This window comes from Apus apus, chromosome 1 (genome assembly GCF_020740795.1).
Source record: "Apus apus isolate bApuApu2 chromosome 1, bApuApu2.pri.cur, whole genome shotgun sequence".
Classification (NCBI taxonomy): domain Eukaryota; kingdom Metazoa; phylum Chordata; class Aves; order Apodiformes; family Apodidae; genus Apus; species Apus apus.
The window spans coordinates 94,004,558-94,032,330 of NC_067282.1; the positions used below are offsets into that span (position 1 = coordinate 94,004,558).

General features: G+C 41.8%; 1 protein-coding gene across 6 annotated transcripts in view; it reads right to left on the reverse strand.

Annotated features, from left to right (window-relative positions):
• The window catches only part of TIAM1 (TIAM Rac1 associated GEF 1), a 186,163-nt gene that overhangs the window by 14,254 nt on the left and 144,136 nt on the right, over nucleotides 1-27,773 (reverse strand). For 4 of the 6 annotated variants that reach the window (XR_007890810.1, XM_051631299.1, XM_051631317.1 and 1 more), the window contains 6 exons: nucleotides 23,782-23,868; nucleotides 20,227-20,451; nucleotides 10,174-10,277; nucleotides 1,708-1,887; nucleotides 1,212-1,280; nucleotides 727-852 (listed from right to left, as the gene is read on the reverse strand). Coding sequence is in view for 5 of the 6 variants with exons in the window: in XM_051631299.1 (XP_051487259.1) it covers nucleotides 727-852; nucleotides 1,212-1,280; nucleotides 1,708-1,887; nucleotides 10,174-10,277; nucleotides 20,227-20,451; nucleotides 23,782-23,868 (791 nt within the window). In the remaining variant the exon portion in view is untranslated. Of the gene's footprint in view, nucleotides 1-726; nucleotides 853-1,211; nucleotides 1,281-1,707; nucleotides 1,888-5,461; nucleotides 5,897-10,173; nucleotides 10,278-20,226; nucleotides 20,452-23,781; nucleotides 23,869-27,773 lie in introns of those variants that run through there. The other 2 variants (XM_051631326.1, XM_051631338.1) reach the window with 2 other exon arrangements.

Below are 27,773 nucleotides of genomic sequence, written 5' to 3' on the forward strand. Positions count from 1 at the left end.
GCACAAAAAGACAAATTCTTTCAGTAGTTCTTCCAGGGCTGTATGTTAGTTGAAGAGCAATCCCAGTGGAATTATTATTATTCATCAAGACATTCTGTCCTCTACCAAGATGAGTGCTCAAAGCAAGAGTAAAATTCCCCAAAGGCAAAACACTGTATTAGCTACTTGCAATATATCCAGCACATGACTGCAGTTGAAATAAAACTTAATTTCTTTTCCCACATTTATTTTTTAATCTATTTATTTATTAAATGAAGCTCATATATCATTAGTTTAAATATCTACCTTTGATGCACATCTGCTGATAGTTGGATGCATTTTCCATATAGTTCTGCTATGCATCAAAGTCCCAAATACAGAATTCAATTTACAGTTCTCATCTGTAGCCCTGTTTGGCTTCTGAACTAGTACATCAGACTTGTCAGAACAAAGATTTTACGTAAGTTTCCATTCCTAGCTTTTCCTGACAGCTTGAGACAAGAAATCTGGCAGAAGGACAAGAATAGCATCTAAAAGCACACGGCATTACAGATTTCTAGTAGTCTGTATGGCTAAATGTAGCATAAAATGCCATTGTAGAAGGATATTTTTCAAACAGCTTCAGTATTAGCAAGAAAATTAATCTCAGGTGTAAGCAGAAGTAGGTTTTTACATGAACAGTGACAGCAGTCAGACAAATATGATGAAGTGTTAAAGGACTACTCAGAATATAAACAATGAAATTACCTTAAATTGCTCAACTTTTTCAAGCTTTTCCAGGTCTGGAACCAGCCTTACTCCATCTTCAAGAGTTTTCAAGAATTCTACCTGGAATGCTACCATTTCAGTCAGATTCCCAAAAAGAACATCCAGCTAATAAGTGAGAGGGGAAAAAAAAAAAAAAAAAAAAAAAAGCAAGATGCTGAAAATATCACACTGCACCTGAATCATGTTTTCTACAACTTGGGTAACTTTCAGTCCAGTTGTACAACCAGTCTGCAGCCAGGAAGAAAACCTCAGACAAACAACAAAAAACCCCACCCAAACAAAACAAAGTCAACCTACAGACTATAAATTATTGAGCAGCACTTTTATATTCTACCCAATTAATTTTTTTAAATGGAATTCAGCATTTCTCCATCATCCTTGCTCAAACAAGCAAATCTGGGGAGCAGACAGAGTGGAGGGCTGTGTAAGCTATCCAGCAAAAAGAGAAGCAACAGTTAACTTACCTCCTCTGGAGTGAGGAATGTTTCTTTTTGTAGAGGCTTCAAGTATCTCTCCATTAGACAATTTAAGTCCTAAAATTTCAGAAAAAGATTCCCATGTAGGTTCCTCAAACTGCTTCTGAATGTTTATTGAAGTGGCAACAATCACCCTCTACCCAGACTAGGAATTTTTCCCTTTCATGTGTAAAACAAAATAGTTGGATTTCACAGAATATATGATAGTTAAAGGAAACATTTACACATACTTACAATCACATTGAGCAACGTTCCTCTGCACACCAGCTAAGTAATTTCAAAACAACAGCATAAGAATTTGGAAAGCCTACTTATTTCAGAGGTTTAAGCTGCTATTCTAGCGACAGACTGTAGAATTGGATGTAAGTTCACTAAGAGATACATGCATGAAACATAATTTGAAGTACTGGAGAAGAAACTAACACAATTTTCCAGAAGGAGAAGAAATATCAGTAGACTGACACTACACATCAAGACTCCTTACTTTGACGTAGGTGCGCTCTGTCTCAAGAAGTTCACAGATAACCTTTCGCAGTTTATCTGCATCTGTGAGTTGTCTCATGGTGGCCAGCTGGGGTCCTGTAAATTCCTGAGGATGAGCACTTGAATCAGAAGGGTTCATTTCATGCAGACTGCGACAGAAAGCAGCGACCTGCTCTGTACTCTTTAAAAAGAAGGAAGAGGAAAGACCAGCGGTAATATTTTTAAGTCAGAGCTATAGGAATGATGGAGCTGAAAAGTCTTTGCAGTTAAGCACGTGCAGCTTAGGGGCTTTTAGTTGGCACCAAAGTACAGAGGTGCACATATAATTTCATATATGTCTATACTATCTCTCAGTGACTGGGGATAAGGGGTGGGAAAAAAAAAAAAGAGATGCACAATTCAAGTTAACTAAGAGGCTACTCAATAACATTCCTGGTTTCAGATAAGCATGATCTGTGATTAAATAGGCTCCTCCAGAACTTAAGATTGAAAAACAATCAAACAAAAAGGCCCAAGAATTGGGAACCAAAAATGACTGTGCAAACAAAACACACATCCCAGCCCTCTGCCAGTTCCCTAATCTAGTTTGCAACAGTCCCATGAATAGCTGTGTCAACACAGCCTAGGAGACAATGCAGAGACAGAAACTGTCTAAGTTGTTTTTCAGGGAAGCAGAGCCAGCAAATGCATGCTCTTTGGGGACAGCAAATATATATCTGCTCTGTGTCTAGAAACAAGCCTTGCAGGGTGAATTTCTTCCCCTTAAGTCAGGTTTTTCAGAGCTGCTACATCTAGCTGGTTTCTTCAATGTTTAATCAGCTGTCCATATATAAAGACAGTTATCCTCTCTTCACCTCCTTGTTAGATCATCTTTTCACATCTTTCATTACCCTGAAAAGTATGGAGCAGGTATAGTCTCTGGTGTCAGTGACAACAGCCCGAGGCTTCTAGGGTTGCCAAAGCAGCAGCATGCCCTGCCTCCATCCCTCCCAAAGACCTGGAGGGGGCATAGGAGGGAAAAGAGCTGTTGAACTTGATCACACTTCCCTAACCTTCTGTGTCTAATCCTGCCATGGTATCTTAATCCAGATTCAGTGACTTCCCAACACTGCATCTATAGCCCTCCAGCACATACAACTGACCTAAAATGAGCCTGTTCAAACAGAGAATATACAAAGAGATGAAAGGAGAACAAAACAAAAACAACAACAAACAAACACCAAACAAGAAGCAGCAAAAGAAAAAACAAACAATAACAACAACAAAACCAACCAACCAACCAAAAACAACACAAAAAAACAACCAAACAAAAAACCACCACCAACAACAGAAGCAAACAAAATAAATAAAACTCAACACATCACTACCTTGCAGTTTGGAGACAGAACCCTGCCACCTGGGAGATCATTTCACTCCCACCAGCTGGTAGCAACAACCTCATCCAGAGCCTGTGCTACCCCACATGCTTAAGATGACCAATTGCTGAAAAACTCTTTGTTGTTGAAGCTCTGCAGTCTGTTCATAGCTAGTTTCCCCTCTCGGTGCACCTACAATGCCATGAAGCCCAAGAGGAGCATTAACTGTGCTAGTGACAAGTGAAGAATTTCCTGCCATAATACAGTTGCTTTCCTTAAAGGTATCTTATGGCTATAAATGCTCACCTGAGTGTGAAACTGCAAAGGCAAATATTAGTAAAGATGCTTATTATACAAAGGGTAATTTTCTTCGGGACACAAATGTAAGCAACAAAACAAATGTAAGGGACTGTCTATTCAAAAATGCCTCTTGGACACCATTTATTAGAGGAAAAATACTCATCATCAGTATCTGAAGTTTAACTCGGTTGAGAAAGAAAGGAAAAACGTTGCAACTTGAGGGCAGGAAGAAGCAGTGAGTCAAACCAATCCATTTCCAACTAATTCAGCTTGTAGCAATGACACATGTCACTGAGAGTTAAAATAATAAGTCAAAGAAATTCCTTTTTTTTTTTTTTTTTTCAGCAAAGTTCCACCTATACTCACTGTGGTCTTAAGTATAAAACATACCCAAACTTTTAGGTTAAGTTTGCATTAGATTACAACAGGCATGATCTTGATCCCAACTGACCCAAGTCCACAAAGTACAGTAGGTGAAAGCCTGGCTTCAAGACAAGACATAAAAACCTGCCCAAATTACCTGCTCAGCTGGAAACGGACAAAGAACTGACAATTAATATATGTTAATCTGAGCATGCAGAGACCCAGGATATGCAGGGTTTTGCTCAGAAATGCTTAGCTTTGTTAAGACTATTTGGTGAAAGAATATTTGAGGGAGACATATCCAGGGGCAATTTAAGAGCCAAAGGTACGAATAGTTGCAACATATAAAACACAATATGGAATCAAACTCTAAAAAGAAGCCAAGTGCTTTGAGCAGTTCATGCTTGATACTCCACAGACAGCTCACCATCCGGAGCATGCACTTGCAGTAAGTTGCAGGGAAAAATGGGTCACCCAGAAAGAGAGAGTGAAAATCCACTTACACCATGAAACACCTGCTAAAAACTAACAAGTACTTGAAAACTGGATAATTGTCATACAGGCATACTGCCTGCCCCAGAAGGAACAGTTACACCCATTATGTCAAAAAGGAAGCGTAGATGACTTTTAAAAGCCTTATCTCCACTTTTGCACACGTAATCAACCACTCACTGACTTCAGCCATGCCCAGCACAGCCAGAAGCAACTGAGCTCAGCCCTGCCTCACATCTTTTTACCTACTTCTCAAGTATCACTCACTCAATACTCTTTGGGCAGACAAAAAGTCTCAAGCACAACAACGCTTGCAAACCTGTTCTCTTCCTTGCTCATTGAATGGACTGGTTTTTTTCATCCCTGAATGCAATCCCATCTACTTTATATTTACTTTAAAAACAAAAACAAAAAAGCCCCACAAGTTCTAGACAAAAAGTTTATGCATATTGCACCCAGGGAGGTTCAGAACACAGAACTTCTGCTGAAATCTCTAAAACAGTATTAAGAAAAGCCTCTCTGTCTCCATTTTCCTGGAGAAAGCAGATAGAGTACAGCAGGTCTAGAACAGAAACAGATCCTTTCATCTTCCAGTACCAGCTCTGTTTGCCAGCTGTGACAATGACAGCACTGAACCAGGATTTCTCTAGGAGAATTACAACACCACACTTCAGGCACAATTCTGCAAGCAATCTCAGCTAGCAACCTTAAAATGAGATGGAGGGCTGGCACAGCTGGGCTGTAAAGTGAAGTTTACTTTGCAAGTACATTACCCTCATCTGCAGGGGGCTCAGCAGAGGAGCTAAGCTCACATCCTTCCCAACAGGAGAAGCAAGTCCTTAAACTCATCAAGCATGTTGATGGTGCCCACAGTGGGGAGTTTTGGCTACCAGCCATAGAGTTTTGACAGTGACGTGTCATTTTCTCTTGAGCTTATCTTATAGAGACATACAGGTGCCTGGGCATCAGGCAGATTGCCCCCTTGATCAGCACACAACAACCATCTTTTGCCACGGATGGCAAACTCCAAGCAGTATTGCTCTCCCAAACAAAATTCAGGCAAATAGCATCTTTTCACGCATTGCCAGGACTGCTAACGACACTGCACAATATCAAAAAGCCTCTACAGGGGACATACGTTACAGCTCAGCCTCAAACTTATAACCCAACAATTAAAACAGCATGAAAATTCATTTAACTGCTCATTACTTAAGACTAGTCACACAGCACAGCGGATCTGCTCACCAAATACAGCACACGGTACAGAGAGTCACCGGCTCTCCCAGGGTTTTCGTTCTTGAGTTTACGGTTACCTCTCCAAAGAGCCGACATCGCTGGAAAGGCAGTATTGCCAGAGCTGTCACTCAGCTGGGAGGAAAATCCCAGTTCTCCACATACTCAGCTGATCCAAAGGGCTTTCCCACTCCAGACAGATACTCCCTGCTGCTTATTTGGCACACAACATGGAAGACGGCTGCATTTTAACAAGGAAGGGCAGTGACCATGTTTCTCTAAGCAAAGCCTTTCCGCATGTGTCATTTGCCGCCGGCCTCGTTCGCTGACCACATTAGCTGGAATTAAGAGTCAGACACCAGTCAAAACTGAGAACTCAATGCTGCTTTTCATAGACTCGTTAGGAGGAAAACTTCAGCAGAGCAGCTGAAATGCAGCAAAGCAGAGGTGAAGGCAGCCTGAGAATGTAAATGTCTGTTGCCTGTGGCTGAGCATGAGCCGATTGGCTAAGAACGGCACTGCTGAAGAATATTAAACATCTGAAGGGATGAGGCACAGAATTAAAAGAACTTCAAACAGCCAGTTACACTAGTGGAAAACCTACCCCTCAAATCCCTGTTTTAAGCCTTTCACATCTATTTCAACACGTCGGAGGTTTTGAGACTTAATTCTTGTCTTGAATAATGCGGCAGAGAGAAGACGACCTATTTTCTCTGAAAAAATACTTCTAAATGGTATAAGCGTACACAGAGCCCATTACAGCATGCTCCTCCAAGTACAAGTGCTGCAACATAATTAGCTTTCAGTTCAAGAGGCAGATGTCTTTAATTGTGGACAAATTAGTGTCCTGCAGTATTTTAACTGATAACAGCTTTTAAAACACATCCCCTGTTAAATTCAAAGGACCATTACAAAAAAAAAAAAAATGCACAAAGACTGATCTTAAGAGGCAACACTACACCAATCTTAGCCTTTGGTAACCTGCAACATTAAAAACTCACACACATACTCAGTTTTCAGGGTGCCTCCTTTGAACCTAAATTTATTCTACAACATTTAAAAAGCTAAAATAGTCAGGTCACCACAGAGGGAAGGAGCCATCTAAGAAATTACTCTGGTATGATATGTTCCAAATATTTTTTTGAACTGGAGACTGACAGAGAGGCATCATCTAGATTTTAGGCTATTTATGAAACTTTAATTCACATGCTAGATGAAAACAAGCCTGAAGAGGTGGCAGAGAGTAGACTTTCCCCCACTCTTCTGCCTACAAGTTCTCTCTTCTTCTTCGCTACCACACGAAACTGGGAGAGGAAGGAAAGACAGGAGCCCACCCCAGAGCAGAAGCAACTGGTAGTGCAACTCAAGCCACTGCCAGTTGCATGGCTTAAAGGAAACCAGTTGCATCCAGAAAGCATACCTGCTTGTTACTGTTTACATAGATTTCAGCCCAAGAGATGCTGTACCTAAGAGGGCTGGCTGGTTGACACATGGAAGGCATCGTGAAATTAGATAGGGAGAGAACCCAGGGAACAACAACTACCCTACACCACTGCACAGCCAATGCCTCAAGCCACCTCAGAAACAGTTCTCTAGTATTTTATCAGAATAGTTCTACGGACATTTCATTTTTTTTCTTATTATTATAATGATTCCTGTGACAATAGCGATGGAGAAGTAAACTCTGTTATTAGTTCCTTAGAATTCTCAGAAGATAAGATCTTCAGAGAAGGAAGGAATCCTCAGAGCTACTGGTGTACCCTCCAAATCCTTCACCACCATCAACAGATTGAAGCTTTTTGCAGATTAAGAAACAAATGCACCACTACTAAAGAAACACACACCCACGTGCACACATGCTGGGCTGGGGGAAGGGAAAGAGACAGCTGGGAAGGAGGAGGAAGAGAAGGGAAGACACACTCAAGTACCTCCTGTGTTACACATCCGCCTATCACCTACATGAGAAAGTTACAGGTAAGTCAGAAGGCACCCAAGCCCAGCTTTCGGTAGGATTTCACACAGCTTACCTTCACAGAAAGCCTGCCTGGGCTGTGCTACAAGAGCCGATGAAGGAGAGCTGCAGCGCTGCCTTCCTCTCCTTTTCCCATGAATTATTAACTCTCCCCTAGGATTGCTTTGCTAGCTGGAGAGCTGGGAAATTTCCTCGGAGAAGCTTGAAGCTCTACTCCTCTGCAGTGTTCTGTGGGCATCAACAGACCACCAGCACCACGGTGTGGAGTGGTGGTGTTTGCAGGATTAAGCCCTGCCCCAGGATCATGCTATCGCAAGGCAGAAGACAACCCAAATGCTATTTTTGGATCTTCAGCTGCTAATGCTGCATCTGCGCTGAAAGAAAGAGAACTCTACATTTAGCTGGGAGGATCCAGCATAGTTAAAATGGATTTTCTCTCCTGCCCAGCAGTGAATGGATAAGAGCACTCCTGCCCTGCTTTTGCCAAGAATGGCAGAAAATAAAGGAACTCTCCTCCAAACTCCACCATCCAAGGGAGAATGATAGCTGTGGCAGTAATGGCAATACAGAGAATCATTCATGCCCCTCCTGGTGGGTACGAAGGCACTGTTTCACTTGCCACGTACAAAAATAACAAGTGTAAAACAGTGCTGAGGACATCAGCTTAATCTTCTGTGCTGTAATCCTAGAAGCATGGAAAGGTGTGGCAGTGCTGAGACAGGAAAACACCTTTGCTTTTTTCCCTGCTGTATCAGCTGGGTGGTGACTTTCCATAGAAAAACATATGTTGCAGACTCCTTAACTCCCCACACACGTTGGCTTTTCCAAGCACACAGAAAAGCAAAAGGATCAGGAATACACCCCCACACATACACCCCATTGATTGAGTTTTTTTATGTTAAGTTTTTTCATTGTAAAATGAAAAATGAGCACGTTATTAGCAAGCAATGACATCCTCCCTGCTACCACACATTTGAATTCTCTATAGACGTAAAATCATTCGGGGGTTTCTGTTTCTGCAGCTTTTGTTAGGGAGGAACAGCAAAGAAAGCCCACTTAGTAAGGAGGTCTTCTTTGTGACCAGGGACAGTGGCATGGTTTGCCAAATTGAGCACACTGTATATATACTATATGTACAAGTGTGCTGCTTTTTTATGGAAGACCATTTCAAGCAGTTTGTCCCATAACAAACAGAACGTGAAGTTAAATGCCTCACACCCCTTTACATCATAGAAACAAAACAAGACATATTTCTGAATTTTAAGCTAAAACATTTACTGATGTCAACATTTCATTTGCAGAAAGACAGATTTTCCTCTCGTTGGAAGCCAAGGCTTGTTAGAGTTGCAAGTTACTCTTCCAATATAAGAATACTAAGCATTAGAGCTGCTAACGCACATTTCTCAGTTTAACTAAATCTGCTGAGCCACAGGGATAATCACGTAATCCTTACGCCTTGCTTCAGGCAATTACAGCTCTGAAGATCCAGGAGGCAAGATACAAAATGGAACCCCACAGCCTGTTGTACAGCTCAGAAATAGAAAGCTACAGAAAAACACTGCGAGAACATTTATTCCCCAAGCAGCTATGTGGGAAGAGACTCCAGTCAGAGCATATGAAGATCACACATATTTACAGTAAAAAATCCCAAAGTATCAACAAATGTTTCCACTTACTCAAGAAGAAATTCTTTGTACTTACAAGGAAAACTCCCGTAATAAAACCTGGAAGCTGCAATAGCAATCACCTTTCTGTATGCAAGCTCTGCGTATATTTTATGCACAGGAATGTTTCCTCTTATCTGACTTCCACTGTCTGGCTAGCAAAGACAAAACTATAGGCTAGCATGACATGAGAGATCAGGAAACAGGAGGCCAGGGTCTTTTCCTTCCTTTCACTACAATGACGAGTATCATTGCACAGGAACCAGGTCAGAGCTCATTGTAACACATTTTATTCAAAGTAAGAGCTGAGAAAAAACACACCTGTACCTAAGCAGAGAGTGAGATCTAATACTCATGAAATCATTAATTCTGTAGAAAAATAGTTTTAAGCTCTCATCATTACCTATGCAACAAATACCTAAAAGCAATCAGTTCCTTCAAAATAATCTCATTTGATTCTGGCACAGAAGCCATTTAATCATCACACCTTATGTTGTGTAAAGCTCCCTAGCAGTGGAGCAAGTGCAAACTACCAACCACTGTGAAACCCATCCCTTAGTATATGGCAATTAGCAATCCATTTGCACAACCTCTTAGCCATAATTGGAGAGTTTTGTTTCAGTTTAAGGTAGATTAGCAGTAATTAGTTTGGAATTAAAAACTACCATGTGCACTACGATATTGATTTAAAGAAATAACTTTTTAACTTCCTTCCCTTCCTCCTATGCCTAGAAATCAAGAAAGAATAAGAAATCATAATCAACCTGATCGTTTGGTTTAGCTGTCCTGCTCTGGTGAGGGCAGTAATAAACCATTCCATTTAAAAATTATGTGGGGATGATATCACGAGATACTGAAGACAGGAACTGACCTTGGAAAAAGGGCACTAGTCTTGCTCAAGAGGTAATTATATGCCATAATCGAAGCTGTAATTTGTTATATTCAGTATCATCTGTAAACACCTTAAAAGTAAGATTAACATTTTCCCAGGAAAGATGTTCTAATCGTGTGTAGCTGTGAAGCCAGCACATCAGCTGTGACTGCACTGCACTTTGACTCCTTGTCATGTGAAAATGAAACTTTCTCACCTTGCTCATCTTGTCAGCTTCATCAGATGACTCCAAGTCTTGTGCTTCTGCCTCCTCTGGAGCTGTTTCAACAGAGCTGTCCGGGTCACCAGAAGGAGAGTGCCCTGATGAAATTGAGATGTGTGTGAAAACCCAACCATAATTTCCAAAAATTCAAGAAGCTGGGCACAACGGGCGTGCAGTTCCCACGGAGGGCCAGGCCCCATCCTGCACACAAGTACATGTCAACAACACATTATGCCAGAGGCACTCAATGACCTTAAAGGACTATCTGGGTTTACAGCAGGGGTCAGGTTTAACTACAGGTGTAAAAATAAACAGGTTATGGCCAGACACACTATTTAACTGAAAACTATGAAAGCTGATTTAGTGATAAGGCTAAAATGCCCCACTGAAATTCTGATGTTTATTACCAATTTCTTGGCTGGCCAGCAATTGCCTACCTTTATACTTCGGTGGTTTCAAATGGATACTGCAGCATGTGAACAGGCAAACCATGCCAAGAAGCAAAACTTGGCCAGCCTTTCCTCTGAGTTAAGTCAAACGTGATGATTTTAAATTGTTTGCACTTTTGGCCTAACACACGCACTACTAAGTTTCAATGTTGATTTTTAAGGAAAGAAACCTGGTTTTAGCAGGTTTTAGGAGTCTACAGCATTAGCTGAAAACTAAATTTCATTTCCATCACTACGTGACAACAACTAGGCACCCCTATGCCTGTGCACTCCTCTGGAGACTATGCTGTTGATAGAGCTAGTAACTCTTTCACAACTGCTTGGAAGTAAATGATTAGTTACCTGCAAGTGACAAAAGAAAGAAGAGAACCAATCTCAGCCTGAGAGCTCTGTGCACAAAATTTTTTTCTGGGGATCTCATTGTCTGACTCAAATAGCTGTAAAAAGCACTATTACTACATGTTAGCCAGTCTTTACAGATTATTTAATACACATTGAACTCCCAGCTACAGCAAATGACAGTGACCAGCCATGTACTGAACTCTGCCAGAAAACTCCTGCATTGCCTCAGTTTACCTTCAAGCCAGCATAAAGATACTTTATAGCAGCTGAGTCCAGATGCTAATTCCTTCTACTTTTTCCCTCTCTTCCTCTCAACCCCGTAAGGAAGAACTTTTTCTGCAGTGCCACTCCTAGGACTGGAAGGGTGGTTTCTGAGTATGCTTCCCTGCCTGCATCCTGCCACACAAACAGAAGAGTGAATATCCCACCAGGGATCACACATCTTATTCCATTATGCTTATTCTTCAGGTAATGCAGAAAATCCTAATTAAAACTCAATGGACACAGCAACACAGAAAATCCCCACTTTTTAATAGCCAAGATTCAACAGACTATATTACACATATTTTCTGGCTGTATTGTTAACATTTAGCATTTAAACATTTTGGTGGAAACCTGACACCTTTATGTAGCAGAACAGATATATTTATTTTTTTTTTTTTCCAAACCAGTGGTGGTTTTGGTTCTTTTTTTGTTTGCTAGCCCTATGGATAGAAGCAGCCCAACAGCACATCATCATGTTGTCAGCACCCAGTGGTCCAGCAGCCATCCCCTCCTATTCACTACTAGGTAGAAACATGGATGTTTTTCAAAGATTAAAAGTGATTTAGCTCATCAGATGCAGCACTGTTTCTATGTTAGTCCCATGCTGACTCTCATGTGACTTGCTATTTTTCAATTAGAAACTTCAATTTAGGTAAGTCATGTATGTTCGTCTATAAGGAGCATTTGGCTAGATAGCAATGCCATGAGTAAAAAGGCCACAGTGATAATAACAAACATCTGTTATACTGATATATCACAATTAAACACTGTGTGGTTTGGCTAAAAAGGCTATAGTAGCATGGATGGTCTTTTAAATTCAGATAAAATGGCAAGATGCTTTAAAATGAAGATATTTTGAAAAAACAAACCTGATTATGCACATCAAGTATATTTTTTTTATATTTATACTGGAACGAAATACATTTCATTATACAGAAATGACAAGATCTAAGAAATATGTTTCCTAAATAAGAAAAAATCTGCTGCCCCTTTGCTCTTCTTTCAGGGAGTTTTGTGCTAATGCAGAATGTCAGCTCACAAACACATAAGGTGTGTGTGTTAAGTTCTTTACATTAAGACTCAGTGCAGAGATCCAGGTTTGGGTTCCTCAGTACCCAACTTTCAGCTGCTGTACTTGCAAGCTTTCAGCTACTATTACAAAAACAAATTTGCATGACTGCAAAAGATTTCCACTTTGTTGAGTCTGTAAATAATTTGTAAAAAAGGGAATTCAGAAATCCAGAAATAAATTCAGAACATATTTTGCATACTGCATGGAAGCTAAATTGGACAACAAATGAGATCAGAAGGACACAGAAGGCAGTTCATAGCTGAGCTTCTGAAAGACATGCATCTTTTCTGAAAAGACAGGATTTACATTTTTAAAAATTGTGCCTGTAGGGGCTGTCTGGTGATACAAAAACTATTTGGAAAAGTGCTTTTTCATTAAGAAGTTAGATTTTTCTGAGTCTTGCCCAGATTTTACCAATTTAGACTATCAGCTTCCTGGTCTCTCTATCAATGTGTGAAAAATTCTTAAAAACCTTAGCTAGCCATTAAAAAAAAAAAAAAGTGAGATGTTTCATAATTTGTTTTGGGCATTCTGTGTTTTTTTACTGCGATTAATTTCCTATTATAGGCTGTGTGAAATACATCCTACAGCTGTTTCTTACCCCAAGCCAAGGCAAATAATGTTTGTTTGGGGTTTTGGTTCTTGTGTTTAAGCTACCACTTCTTCCTTTCCTGTATATTTAAACACCATTTAATCTGTTTCCTGCAGTATAAACACTTTTACAGAGTAGACAGCAATCTTTCACTTGTCTTAATGAGCAGTCACACAGTACATGTGCTTAGGGTATTTCTAATGTCTTAAGCTGCCAAAGCCAATGTCAACTTTAGCAGGTTTATCTGCTGGTTGTTAAACACAGGCAATCGGTTCAGTTATGCCGCACGTTCCCGCTTTTTAATACCTTCCAGTTACTGTCCCATTTCTGTCAGATTCATTACATCATTTTATTTTTGCCCTGTAAATCTTTTTTTAGCTCTGCAAGGCGCTCTAAGGACAATGAGCTCATTTCCTTCTGCAGCACCTGAACACCACCCAATCACTACCATTTGCTAGGGATGATAACGCATGGACTTCACTTGACGTTAAGGAATTAGAAAGGGAAATCTGAAAAGCAGCAGGAAAAGGGGGTCAAATTCATGTGGCCAGCAGCACAGATGGAGGTCACACGAGCTCCCGAGTTGCCTCAGCAATTTAATATCCGTGACATTATGACTAATGCCGATTAAATAACTCCTACTTATGGTTAGAACTAAGAAAATAAAAGGAAGCCTTATATCACTGAAGCAAAGGTGCTGGGGCTTAAAGGCCTGGAGAATCACATAAAGGTTAAGGACTATGCCAACACTTGACTAAAACTTTCCATGGCTGCTGCTTCCAATCTTGCAGGGTTGCTGTCGCTCAAGATTTTAATGTGACTTCCACAATCTTTGGTACTGCTCTTAAAGCTCACTTCTTGGTGCCAGGTTATTTTTTTTATTAATGCAGTGGAAATAAATATTCCTAGCCAAGGTCTGTCAGCTGTGGTGCAAAGCTCGGAAGTGTGCATCCTACCAACACAAAAAGCAGCATACAAGCAGAAAACACAGCGTCTCGATGCACTATTGCTGAGTACATAGAATGAGCAACACTGAATTTAGTCCCCTCAGTGGCAGCCATAGGGCATTGCTGGCAAGGGCAACCATTTGCCACCACGTTAGATGCTGAAGGCCAGAAGCAATAACAGGTTTGGATGGTTGAAAGCTATGGTTTTTAACTTTAAGGTGCTTTAGTCTCTTAAGCAGGTTGTTTTACACATCTCAGTGCCCCACACAACACCTGGGCATGCAACTGAGGAAATGCTCTGGGATTGCTGCAGCCAGGTGACAAGTGCCAGGCACCGAGGAGATCAGCCAGTGTCCTTCCCTGCCCACCTGCCACCACTCGCTCCCTGCAAAAGGTGCGTTGTGCTCCTCTGTACTTCTTTAACCAATGAAACTCTGCAATACTCAAAGTCAAATACAAAGACTGCTTAATAACTTTCATTGGGAAATAAGGAGTGACCTTCATCTGAGCTGAAACCACAGAAAGAATATGGACCAGGCAGAATGTGACTACCCCAGATGAATCCTAGCCAAGACACTCGGGTGTCTGTGCTCCTGCAAGAAGTGGTGTGAAGGTTTCACATTGGCCAAATGCTTTCAGCAGTTCATGTTTGACTCTTGTCTTGAAAAAAGAGAGTGTCAATTACTTGGGCAGTTCAACAGCAACTTCCTTAAACAGAAAGTGCCATTTCTAAATGCTGCCAAGGGAATAGCTCTGTTATAGCAATGGAGTACCTGTCAAAAGAGAATGTGCCATAAGCGAACAACTGTAATACAAATTGTTAGGGAACTGTCTCTCAGGTTAAATTTTTATTTGAGACAAAATTCCACCTATAAATCTACAATTAAAAAGGCAAGCATGCTTTTTTTTTTTTTTTTTTTTTAGAAGAATTCTGCTTACACTGGAGTGTTCTGTCCCATTGGGAAGACCCACAGAGTTGAAAACATCTCCAAAGACCTGTGAAACTCAGGTCTATGACAGCTAAAAGCCAACCAAAGGCCATATAGGAATGAACTGGAAAATTCTACCTTTCCTGGAGAGCTACAGAACAAGCCCTATAATTCTCTTTTACCTTCTGATAAAACTCTATTGCTTCCCTTTCTATTTAGCTAGGTAATAAATTGTGCAAATACAGAAAAACCTATGCTGAATGTCATTTAATTCATTCACTTTTCTTTGGGAAAAGTGCAGATTCAAGGAAACTTTCCCTGTACCAGCTGTACCACACTCACTTTTCACCCCCCCCCCCCGGTCAGGAGTCTAGTCCAACACTTGTAATATGCTTGAGTAGCCCCTTTGGAATAAACAGGAGTTTTCATAGACATGGAAGTGAAGCATGTGCACAGGGACCTTGGAAACCAGGGACATGGAGATCAGAAAAACGAGCCTTTCCTTCTGCGAGTACCTGGGGCTCGGGAGCCAGCAGGGGGAGCGGCAACACAGTGAGAATATTAAGATCAGACATGGGAGAGTAAGGGAGCAGCTATGCTCACTGCAGCTAACGTGGGAAGGGTCAGAAACCCAAAGCCGCACTGCAAAAACTAATGTGCTAATAGCCATGCTGCTTATTTCAACAGCAGCTCAGGCAGTCTTTAGAAAATCCAGGAATGAGACCTCTGAACACAGTTCTGACTGAGGCAACATCCTTGAGCTTTGGCTTTTAAGCTTTTAGAAAACAGATCTTGTGTCTGATTAACTATATGCAAGACCTTCAGATTGCTGTTGCAGTAAATGCCCCTGGTATTATTAAATCAAGCACTGAATGATGACAGTATTTTTTTAACATGCTACGAAAGGTATGAAATTAGTTGCCTCAGGAAAACAACCCTGAAGAAATCAGGGTTACTGTTAGTCTCAGCTTGTTCTGAAATCCAAATTACCTAGTGTACAGGGACCTGGGCCAGGATGAGGATGGAATGAAAAACAGTGGCCATTCTTATCGTGCCATGTAAGTTTGCTTCAGTTTTATAACATAGTCTTTAGGGCATATGTTAATTTCAGCCTCTCATACTCCTGCTTTCTGGATGACAAAATAATAGACTCCTTAAAAATACCTAGGTGCTTCGTGCCTAGAAGATTCATATATCCATTCAAAGCAAGGTTATTCTTTCTTTTTTATCATTTATACATTCTGCACAGTGATTTATATGGCTCACAATGATCCCTGCAGTGTTATCCCTCATGCTAGAGGTCTCCAAAATACAGAAGCATGCAAAGCCTAAACCTCAAGAAACTCTACTCTAGAGTAAATAAACGGTAGTGAACTGTAGGGATACAACAAATAAATAATGGATACTACTTCCATACCCAAATCCCTTCTACTAAAAAAATATCTTTATGATTTTGTGAAGATTCAATGCTGTGTTTCCAGCTTCCAGCCTCTCATTCCCTGGATTGAGTGGAGCTGAATGGGGAGTCAAAACACTCCTTATGGGAAGGGGAGACAGCTCTTGCTGCTATTTTTAGGCAATAAGGAAAACATGCTGTAGGGCTCCACACAGAATGAGAGCTAGTTCTCCTTGACCAGACTTATGCAGACTGTGTTAGCAAGAGTGAAAGCCAGGAAAAACAATACCATATGAAAGGAGCAAAACCTGTGGCTCTGCAAGCCTGATGCAGCGCAAATTCCAAGGGGGGAGTATATATATATCATGCCCAAGACAGTATTTTTCATATCAATTAGAGATATAAAATCCAAGGTCATCTCAAGAATAACCTGTTAAGTAAACACAATGAAGTATCCACTGCCACGGAGCTGATTTGCAGCTCTAGCCCCAACCTCAGTGTATACGAGGTAGTTACAGATAAGAAACAGCTGTAAGAAACATCCTATTTAACAGAAGCATCAGCAGTCACTTCAGGGAGGTCAACTCCCAGAAACACAGCCCTGCTTTGCTCCTGGAAGACCTCCCACTGAGTAATAAGGCATTAGGAAAGCTTCTTTAAAAAAAAAAAAAAAAAATGTAGCACAGCATCTTCTGTTGAAAAAACACAGCATGATTTGCCTCACACAAAAAATCTACCCTTTGCTGCCTTCATAGCCAATGAAGAATTGCTGGTGAAGAAGATAATGATAATACATCAGCATGATCAGTCAACCAGACTGAATTTCTGAAGAATGAATGTGCCTACAGGTGATTTATACCTGCTGGCATTCTGGCTCAGCCATGTTTTACTCCCCTGCTGAAAGGGGGCTGCACTACTTCAGGACTGAAAAAAAAAAATCTGCATGCTATAAATAAAGCATGTAACAGAAATCACTGAACTGATTTGCCTAGCCAGCCAAACTGCCAGTAATCAACAAGGACACAAATAAATGGGTCAGTGGCTATTTTTCATACTTGACTGCTCTCCACAAGAAGCTGTGGAGCTGAGACCTAAAATCTAAGACACAGTCACAATCTCCCAAATAAAAGCACATAGCCTTCTTAAAAAAATCACATAGATCCCATTTTAGGTAATGAATTGCTGAAAAAGCAGAGGGCCAGAAGATGAAAGGCTTCAGTAAAATTGCATTTTACAAACACCTAAATAGAGAGAAATTGATGGATATCAAAACACCTGCCTCCCAATCATACACTTGGGTACAGATCCTTGATTTTACTCCTCCCTAAGGCTAAGTCATCCCTAATTAGTGTTGTTTAAACACCATCTTAACATTGTTCTTCAGAGGCATATTTCATATGGCAACTACTGGCACCTTCAGAAGCTGCCAGAGACACCTGCACATCTGCTGATGAGCTATTATGTTGCTTCTGTTGTTTAAAGCAGAATTCCTCCTTCTTTGAGGAGAAATGAAGGCGATTCCCACTTCAATGTCTGCTGTATTTTGAAAGAAAGCAAACGTCAAGAGAGCTCTAGCTTCTGGGCCACCTGTCACCTGAAAGAGAGAGCAAAGGAGCTGGCTACAGCACACCAAAAGTGAAGAGCAGCTGTACCAAGACAAATCTGAAGGGAAAAGGAATCCCTAAAAGTTATCCCTGGTCCTGGGGAGCTATTTAAGAAGTAGTCGCTTTGGCCCACCAGACAGTTCACGTACTCACTGCAGGACATGGAAAAACAAGCAACTATTCCACACCACTGCGATAACTACAAAAAAGCTGGCTCAGGAGAAGCTTACAAAGGAGAACAGACATGACTCAAGTTGGAAGCAGCACAAAGGAAGCAGTGTTTACAAAGCAGCGGAGGTGGGAGGTCTGATTTTGCCATGGTGTATCCATTAGCCACATCCTATGTCTTCATTGCACTGGGACACACAGGGCTATTACTGGATAGTATAAAAAGGCAAATGCTAGGTTCTTCAGACACATTTGGCAAACCATGCACTGTCAGCAAAGGACCCCTTGAAGACCCTCAGAATAATGATGCAGAGAACTGACAGCGACAGAGACACTGCTTGTTGAGACAAGCTGTTGGGACCCTGTGTTAAGAAATGCAATTGCTCTGCCTTAGAAATCACTACGTTGCATAAATACAAATTCCCAATTCTCTGCACCCAGGGTAGACGCTCACTTCAGTGAAAAGTCAGGGTACAAGGACTCAGCACTCAGGGTTTCAGTGAAAAAAGCACAGGCAAGGACAAAAGGATGGGGCCTGCAAGGAGCTGGTGTTACACAGGAAATGGAGGCATCTTGTGGCCGGCTATAAAAATGTACAAGAGGAGTTTGATTTTTCAGCACAAAAGCATAACAGGGAAAATTTCAACGAAAATTAAAAGGGAAAAAATGTCCTTCTGAAAATGTTTTATTTTAACTGCCCTTGGCGGTTTATCCTACATATTGCATGAGGATGCTTTTAGCAGTCCCTTCAGAGATATTTGCAATAAGCTGTTTTTAAGCTTTCTTCATTGTGTTATTCTACTTGCTACGAATAGAAGACTCCTCAAAGCCAGATTAGTGGTCCAGCTTTCTTTTTCCCCACTACAAGTTCCTGTCACCTGAACAATGACATTTTTTCCCAGATCACTTTCATCAAATATTTTAAGCAAAACCAGAGCAGCAACTAGAAATGTGGAAAAAGCAGGCTCTACCTCCCTGACCCTTTGCAAGCAGAGATGAATTGAGTCAGCTTGGTTCTGAGCCCAAGCAAACTATCTTTCACTGCAGCTCATTTGCTACAGCTCAGCATCATGCTAATGCACTCATGGTGCTTCTGGGTTAGCTCCACTTTGCACCTAGACCATGAAGACCCTACACCAAGTGAATGCAACACGCAGACGTGTCCTGTGAAGTGCATTGACAGCTCTCCTCCCACTCCAGCTTTTTATTCTGTGTTCCTGAAACAATTATTTTGACAATTCTGAAACCTTTACTTCCAAGAGAAAGCAGCGTGTTTTGACATATTCAGACACCATTTACATTTGACTGAAAGCTTAAATTTACCTCAGCTCAGAACAGTTTTTATTATCTAGAAACCACTTATTTTTGGCCATTCCATTAGTTGTTTAAAATTATTTTAAAAAACCCAAAGCAAGCAGGCACATCTGGTATCCTCTTGTATTTGAGTATGGGGAGAGGGGGGCATTTAGAAGCCGGCAACTAGGTCACAACTGAGCAGGCAAGTAAGAGGAGACAGTGCAGGACCTTTTCTGCTATCCCAGTGCAATTCCCAACATTGTTGTCTTACAGCGGTAATGGCTAGAAACTGCCAAGGGGAAATCCTGCTCTTCTGCAGCTGTTTCTCTTACCCCAGCCCAGGCGCTTGTCCTTAGCTGGTTCAGGAAACTACACTAGCGGCAAACAATTCATATTTGTAGGGATGAATTTATTGCTAGTTCAGCTCCCTGAACAGGGGAGCGTGGTGAGCAGGAATGCCCCTTCCCATTGCAGTGTGCTGTGGGACCAGTTAAGATTTGTTTGGCTGTAACGTCAACCCCTACCTTTAGGTGTTTTGAACTTGTGATTTATTTACAAGTCTCATCAAACACACAGGGCTCCCATGCTTCTGGCTAATATCAGAGAGGGTAAATGCTTATCCTCTCTTCCTTCCCTGCCATACATAAATCCTGTGGGCAAATCCAGAGGTAAAGGCACCTCCTGAGCAGCCCAGAAGTGAGCAATTAGTTCTGTGACTTGATGCAGGCACAGTTTGATGATGTGACATACATTTGGCGACGACACAGGTTTCACAGCCTAACCCTCTAAACAGTCATTCTTCATTGCTACCACAGATTATACCTTGCAGCTTCCAGAGCTCACACATATTATCTGCCCAGCACATTCAGACTGTAACTGCTCTCACTCACTTCCACCATGGGAGTTACATGCAGGGATCAATGGGATTACACTAGCACACTGTAAGCATGAATTCTCCTCCTGGTAATTTCTACACTGAACCCCATACCTTGGTTGCTCCCCGGAAAGGCCAGTGCACTGTCACTTGAATCAGATGGGTTTTCCAAGCGACGCGGTGGTGGCTGCATTAGCTGCTGCCCTTCCTCTATCTCAGGATAAGTGCGCACAGTAAGACACAGCAAAGGCTGGACAAGGGCATCTTTCAGCAAAGCTGAGTCTAGATCCTCAGCTGCTTTCTTGTTAATCTCCACAATTTCATCGCCAGCCTTCAGGCCTGCAATGCAGAAAGGAACAGGTGAGACTTGCACAGTAACTTTTCTGTTATCCACAGACATCAAGGAGTTCAGCCAGGTGTTTATGAAGTGCCAGACAGTGTTGTCTAGACATAAAGTAAGCATTTATGACTGAAAATTATTTTGAATTTTGACAGACTGATGTGAGATCTGTTATCAGGCTGGTACTCCAGGATCGTCCCTAAGACTGCAGTGTCCAGGAAGTCCCTCACAACACACCAGCAACAAGATACCCCCTTTTTATTCCCATCTCTCTGCAAGCAAACGGCCGCTGTACACCAAGCCACACTGCACAACATATTGCTTGTAAATAAATGTATACTGAAGGACAGAGGCAGACTTCAGAGCTGTTGCACACAGGACAGGAAGAATGGAGTGGCTAGACTGGCTTGATTCTTGCTTTTAATTTCCAATACATGTGAAGGCTTCTACTGGAAATTGTCCCCTACCCATACACCTAGGAGGAGAGAAAATGTTTTCCACTCATCTGAGGCATATGGTGTAGAACTTCAGACAGCCTCTTTGGCCCTGTCTGAATCATGTCCTAGCACACAGAACTTTTAAAAGGCAAATTCTAGTGCTTTGTAAGTTAGTAATTTTTTTTTTCCAATCTGATTTCAGAAGTTATTTATAGCACCAGTGCCCAAGGGAAAAGGGAATCTGCAGAGGAAACAGCTGACTCCTGCTTGCTTCAGGGGTGACACAGCACTGCCAACAGATGATGTGCAGCCTTCCGAGGTGCTGCAGGAATGCTGACCTTCCCCTCAGCCAGCTGGGCCCATTCTCCAACTTATAACAGCAAGCTGGACCTGGCTTTAATCCCAAATAACCTTTAAGATCAGATAGGCAGCAGCGCAGCAGGGCATGCTGGTGCTGACAGCCCAAATCATTGGAGCTGCTCCTACTGTTGCAGCTTTTGTGTCCACTTCAGGCTGATGCTGGTGGTCCCTTACAGGCAGCCCCCAGCAGGAGCCAGCCCACTGGGCAAAGCCAGTGGGAACACACACTCTGCAAAGCCCACCAATCTCCCAACAGGACTGCTGCAGCATCTTGTTCACTGTTCTGGCATTTACAGGGATGAAAGTTGGAATTTACAGGGTTGAAAAAGCTGCTCTGTGGGGCTGACCTGCCCTCATGCCATTCAGTCCTCTGGGTGGGTGATCATGTGAGGGACAAGTCTTGCCACACTTTAAGCCCAGATGAAAGGCCTGACTCAATGAGCCTGAGCTGCAAGCAGAGCTCATCTGCACCCTCCAAGAAACAGATTACCTACCCACATTCAAGAAAAAAACATGGAAGGGAGGAGGCTAAAGGGCTTCAGTCTTCTTTAAGAAAATTGAGATTTTTCTAAATGCATGCAACTGTAGTGTAGCATGCAGTTTTGGAGACAATAAAATTAACTAGATAGAACAGCTACAAAATAAATGGACCATAAAATCATATTTGAAACAAAGACAAAACAGGGCAAGTCAAGCATTCTGCATTATTTCATTTATTCTACTTAGTGATGCCATGTCATAATAGTAGCACATTAATATGCCTACAACCATAAACATCTTATCTGGGGCTTCATTTACTCTTTATAATCTTTGGTTTTAATTATGTAGGGTAAAGCATCATGTATATCTCAGTATAATCAAGCAGCTCAAATTCCAACAATGGTCTAGCTAATGCAGAACAATGGAAAAAATAAAAATAATAAAAATTCTTAGGAGAAAATAAAATTCAAGTTTTCTTACTGGAGAAAAGATTGAAAATGAGATATTGTATCTCTTCTTGTTAGAGTTCTTACAGGAAGTGCAAATGCAAATATGCATGTAAATAATGGGAGGAGGAGAGTTTTCCTCCCTGCATTCTACTAACTATGGGTTATCTTGTCATAATACCCTACCAAATCCTGTACATACAGAAGCAGCTTTTTATGTTAATTGTGAAGAGCAACGTTATCACTGAAAGCATGTTTTAGCGTTTTAGCCCCACAGGAGGCAGTCTGTGTTCATGCATTCATTTAAACTGTTGCAGAAATGTTTTCTAAAAGCAAAATAAGGAGGCCCTGCTGAACCCTTACACACACACACACACACACACCTCGTCCCCCATTTTCTCTTTGCTCCCCACAAAAAGCCCACAGAGTTTTATTTCCCTGGTGCAGGCTGGCAATGAGATGTCCCCCAGCCCCTGGTCAGGGCTTTTGGCAGAATCCCTGTCCTGTCAGCCAGGAAATCATATGGGGTTGAGGTGGGGTGAGGAGAGAAACATGGTTTTTTCAAGTTTAACAGACATACATACACAGGAGCCTCCAGAACCACCTACAAGGTTTTCTTGAATGAGGGTTAGAGGTTGCAGGTGAGGAAAACTCCAGGCTCCCTGCAGCCAGAACTGCTCCCCCTCCCCTGCTTCTTCCTTTCTGGTTTCTGCCTGCACAGTCCTGTCCCTCTGCTGTGACATTTCTGCCACTTGCTTCACTGCAACACAAGCCTACTCCATTTGCTAGTGGGTCAAAAAAACAGCCATACATTTTGCAGTTCTCTGTTAAGACAGTGAGCTGAATTGGCTCAGCAGAGTGCCAGAGTCAGCACAAGGCAAAGGTCTGCAGGCAGCTTGAGGGAGACCAGCACCCATTGCTGACAGCAACAGCAAACTGTTGAATAAGCTCTGCAAGACCATATAACTACTCACCAAGAAAACTCTGAAGGTGTTTTTGAGCACTCTACATAAACTGATGGGTTATGAAGAGATGAGAGTCTTCCCACTCTTCGTGCAAAAAACTCATGTTATATTTTAAAATCTGTTTAGCTGCCCAGCTCCCTAACCGGCCTATCCCATGACTGCACAAGCAGTAACGCCAGCACACTGGAAAAGTCAAGGAATGCCCTAAGATGAGCCTGGCAACCTAGTTATCTCTGCCGGTTTCTGGCCCAACTGCTGTCATGCTTCTTGCAAAGGCTGGAAGCAAAACTAGTGGCAGTAATTCCAGCCACAGAAAGAGCACTATGAGGACTTCTACTGTACCCGTTTATTTTGCAGTGACTGACTTGAGAGGGCCCTGCTCCTCTTTCTAGCTGCAAGGGATGTGCTAACCCTGCCACATATATAGCAACTCAAAATTAAAAGAGGTTGACTACGTATCATAGATGATCTCAAGAGCAGAACAGAGCCAGGTCTTCAGTACCCCAAATTCTTCCCAAAAGACCATGACCTCCTTCAGACAAGGACCATGGTTTGGTGTGTTCATAAAGCTCCCATCCCAACAAGCTCATGGTCCATACCAGGATTAAGCAAGCAATAACAAAAGCAGTTTAGCCTTTTACCTTTTTTGAAAGCTAGGCCTGTCTCTTTGACACCATTCACATACAGCCGACGAACCCCTTCTTCTTCCACAGACGACAGAGAGAAACCTAGGGAAATACCCAGTGATGCAGTTAGAAAAAGCCAACCACTTCCAGTGTGTCCTAACAACTGCAGACACTACAGATAAGGCTGCAATGTCCCAGCAGCACAGTCGGAAATTCCTCCCTTCTCCTTCCCATTAACCTTTACAAACACGAAGTTAGAAAATTAAAGTGGCTTTAACAAAAACCTGTACCTAATTTCTGAGTGTATAGATAAATCATTTATAGCTTTATTTGAGGATAACACAGCTGCAAAATGTTGGAACAGACTTCCAATTCTCCTGCCACAAGTAGTCACTTCAAGAAGTTTTGCTGTTTGCAGACAAAAGCTGCACAGAGATGCGGTTTGTGACCGAAACTGACAAAACCCAGGAAGCAGAGAGCTGTGGCTGACATGCCATCCTGAACTCAGACAAGGCATAACACCTGCTGAAGAAGAATGCCAAGTTTTACCTTTTTTAATTCCCTGACTGGACAAGTTTGTAAAAATACTGCCTGCTCTTCTCCCCCTTTCTATTCTCAGCTGCTCCTGGCACGACCTATTATTTGCTAAGTCTCAGCTCAGTGCACATTTTATAGCTACGTTAGAGACCCATAGACCATCTTTATAATGGAAGTTCTGAAGTAGTCTTAATTTGGAGTGCAAATGGTACTGTTATGTTTGGTTTTGGTGACTTTCCTGCAATTTGTGATTGACACTACCTAAGATAACAATATGTAAAGGAAATAAATGTGGTTAACTAAATAGGGTTTATTTATTTTCTGTTGAGAGTTATCTAAAGCAGAACATTTGCCTTTCTGAAACTCCATTACTCCCAAAATGGGTGTAGGCAACCATTTGTTCTCTCTTTTTCTGACTAGAAAAACATTTACAAACCTCTTGGGGGAGACACTTGTTTGACATAGAATCAACTACCAGCCAAGAAGCAGCAGATGTGCTAGGAGCCTACTCAGACTTTAGGACTCCCTTCAAGTTGGTGTTTATGGATGAGAAGTTATTTTTTCATCTATCATTTAAAAAAAAAAAAAAAAAAAAAAAAAAAAGGAGAAAGGAGGGGGAAGAATGTGGCAGCCTAGAAGCAAGGAGCATATGGCCCTTTGTGACTTACTGATCTACTTGGAATATATAAAAGTTCCTCTGCCTGAATAAAATAAAATATGTGAAGCTCACTCAACACACCAACTTTGGCAGAGAGGAAAACTCTTAACTAAACAAATGAGCAGCTGTAAAAAAAATATATAGTAGCTATTGGTTGTTATCACTGCAAAGCCTACCTGGAAGGCCCTTAACCAGAAGCACAGTGGCCAAGCATAGCCACAAGAGTGCAGTTTGAGTCAGCACAAATTATCAGTTACTAATATCATCACCCTTTTTCAATTGAAATGCTGTTCTACAGCCAACTATCACACAGTTAAAACAAGGCTGAGTTGCATCTTAAGTTCTCGACGAGGCTAACTGTGAAGAGATTTGCATGCCTAAGCAGTCCCAAGCTCCCATTCTCTTCCATGAGAGGACCTCTGCCTCCTCTAATCTGTCAGGCATAAGGGAATGTGTAGTTGTTTTTAAATTCAGCTTTCATTAAGAAAAAATTCAGAGCAGAATGAGTGTAAGGAGCAATTACATGTGTTGTCATCACCTTTGGGAGATGAGTGATGGACAATTGGTAACAGCCTTTAAATGGTCATCTTACAAATACCCATGGCAGACAGGGTATGTGACCGTAAACTAAGTATGGATAAACTGGTTTATTTCCACAGTTGTAATGTGTCTGGAAAACTTGAAACAGCATTCCTGTCCCACTGCAGTGCAGGTACCGCTGCTTTCACTGCCCTGCAGTAAAGCAGAGCAGGTAACTCGTCAAGAGGAGAAATACCTGAAGTCAAGCTTTATTTTTATAAATATATATACACTTGCAAATATGCATACATGTGTAAACATGCCTGTGTAGTTTGTATATATACTTGTACAGTATGATTGTACAGTTTCCAACTGGCTGAATTCTGCAGGTGCTCCACACAAACACATGTACTAGCATTGCATGAGAGGAAGGGCAGGAGTGGGTGGAAGCGACGATTGCATAAGCTGGCATCACTGCCAAAAAGATTATGATCAAACTGTGCATGGACTCTGAAACACAGGTGGGAACTGATGGGTGGTGACCCAGACAGAGCCTTTTCCTCACTGCAAAGTTCTGATGACAGGAGAACAAAAGTTTGCACCTATGAGTGCACATGGCCTCACCAAACCAGCACAATACCTGAACAAATCCACCTTCAAAAAATTGCCTTGACCCCCTTGCTAACAAAATGCCAGTATGTTCCCAGGACATACAGGAGCTGGAAGCAATAGGTTTTCACTGCTGGGGTGCCCCGACTTGCCCACACAACCTTTGCAAAAAGGCTGGTACCAGTGAAAGAGACAATGTGTCTGGACATCAGCAACAGCATCATATTGACAGAGCTAATGCTGGCAAGGCCCGACACACTAGCCAGACACTCCAGGAGTGGCCCTTTCCACAGGCACACCGGTGGGAGTAGAAATTCTACTAAATGTTCCCAGGTGAGCTTTCCCTGTAAATGCTCTGCTCTGTCCTCTTAATGTCACTTGAACTCAGGTGTGCTCAAGGCCATGGTGAAGCTGCTCCAAAGGCCTGCTAATGCTTGAAGGGGCAGCTCTGCTACTTCCTCAGCACCAGGATCTCTTAGCTGGCCCAAAACAGCTTGTAAAGCCAGCAGACAGCTTCACTTCATTATCTTACCTTTCTGCCAGGCTAACAAGTTGAACTGACCTGTCTAATTGCACCCTAAGTGAAAGCATTTCACCTCCCTATCTTTGATACCATGTCTGTTAAGTGGAGATAACAGCAGTAAGTCTACATTGTTGGGATTAATTAACAGCTCCTTGTGAAGTATCTTGAAAATCCAAGGTTATTTACAAGTAGTATTATTGCTATTGCTGGAATACTAGCAACAGTAACAGGTAATGTCACTAATGATTTTCATAATTTCATCCATTTTCAAAATGAAGGCTTTTCCAGTTCTTCTGGAGGAATCAAGGCACAGGGAATTTGCATGTATGTTTTCTGCACAGAAAAAAGACCCTTCGTGCTCTAGACATTTGGTTTCTGTACTGGCTCCTGCCTCACTTCCCAACAATTGTTGAAGTGCCAGTGAGGGGCTGAGCCTCCAGTGCTGCCTGCCTGCCTGAGAATCAATCTCAAAGGCAGCCCCACTCACACAAGGACTTATGCAGGCGCTTAGATGCTTGGAGACTGTGAGGACATACTATTGATTTAGGATTTTTTTCAAAACAAAACCCTTAAAAAGGGTTAAATCTCTTTAACCCTGTTAAAAAGATACTATGCCATAATTTTAAAGCTCTGATCTTTGTGTTCTCATAACTCGTGAATGTGCTGTTCTGTAAAGAGACTAAAAGAACTAAAAACTCAACTGTGACTAACATAAAGGATGGAAAAGCATCTCAGGAGGAACCCTAGCCTTCTCCAGCACCAAGACATGATCAACACTTCACCTCTGCTCCCCAGGCACACATGTATTTCAGCAAACGCTTGCCACTGTATGAACACATAGTAGTGCTTCTATGAGACACACACAGACTACAGAAATTCTGCTGCCATTCACAGTCAAAGTAAGTTTCTCCATTTGCTTTCAATGACAGAAAGGTCAGGTTTTTTGGGCTGTATTTAGGGTTCACTTCTTGCAGGGTCAGAGCCACTGAACTAATAAATCCTATGTCTCACACAGCCAATCTCATTCCATGGGACATGACAGTGCATTTTGCAGTCTTTCCCATCTATCATTTTTAAAAAGAGAAGAAAAAGAAAGAAATGCTATGATACCCCTAACTCTTGCAGTACTTTCAAGCACAGCACACTTATCAAACCCAGGGC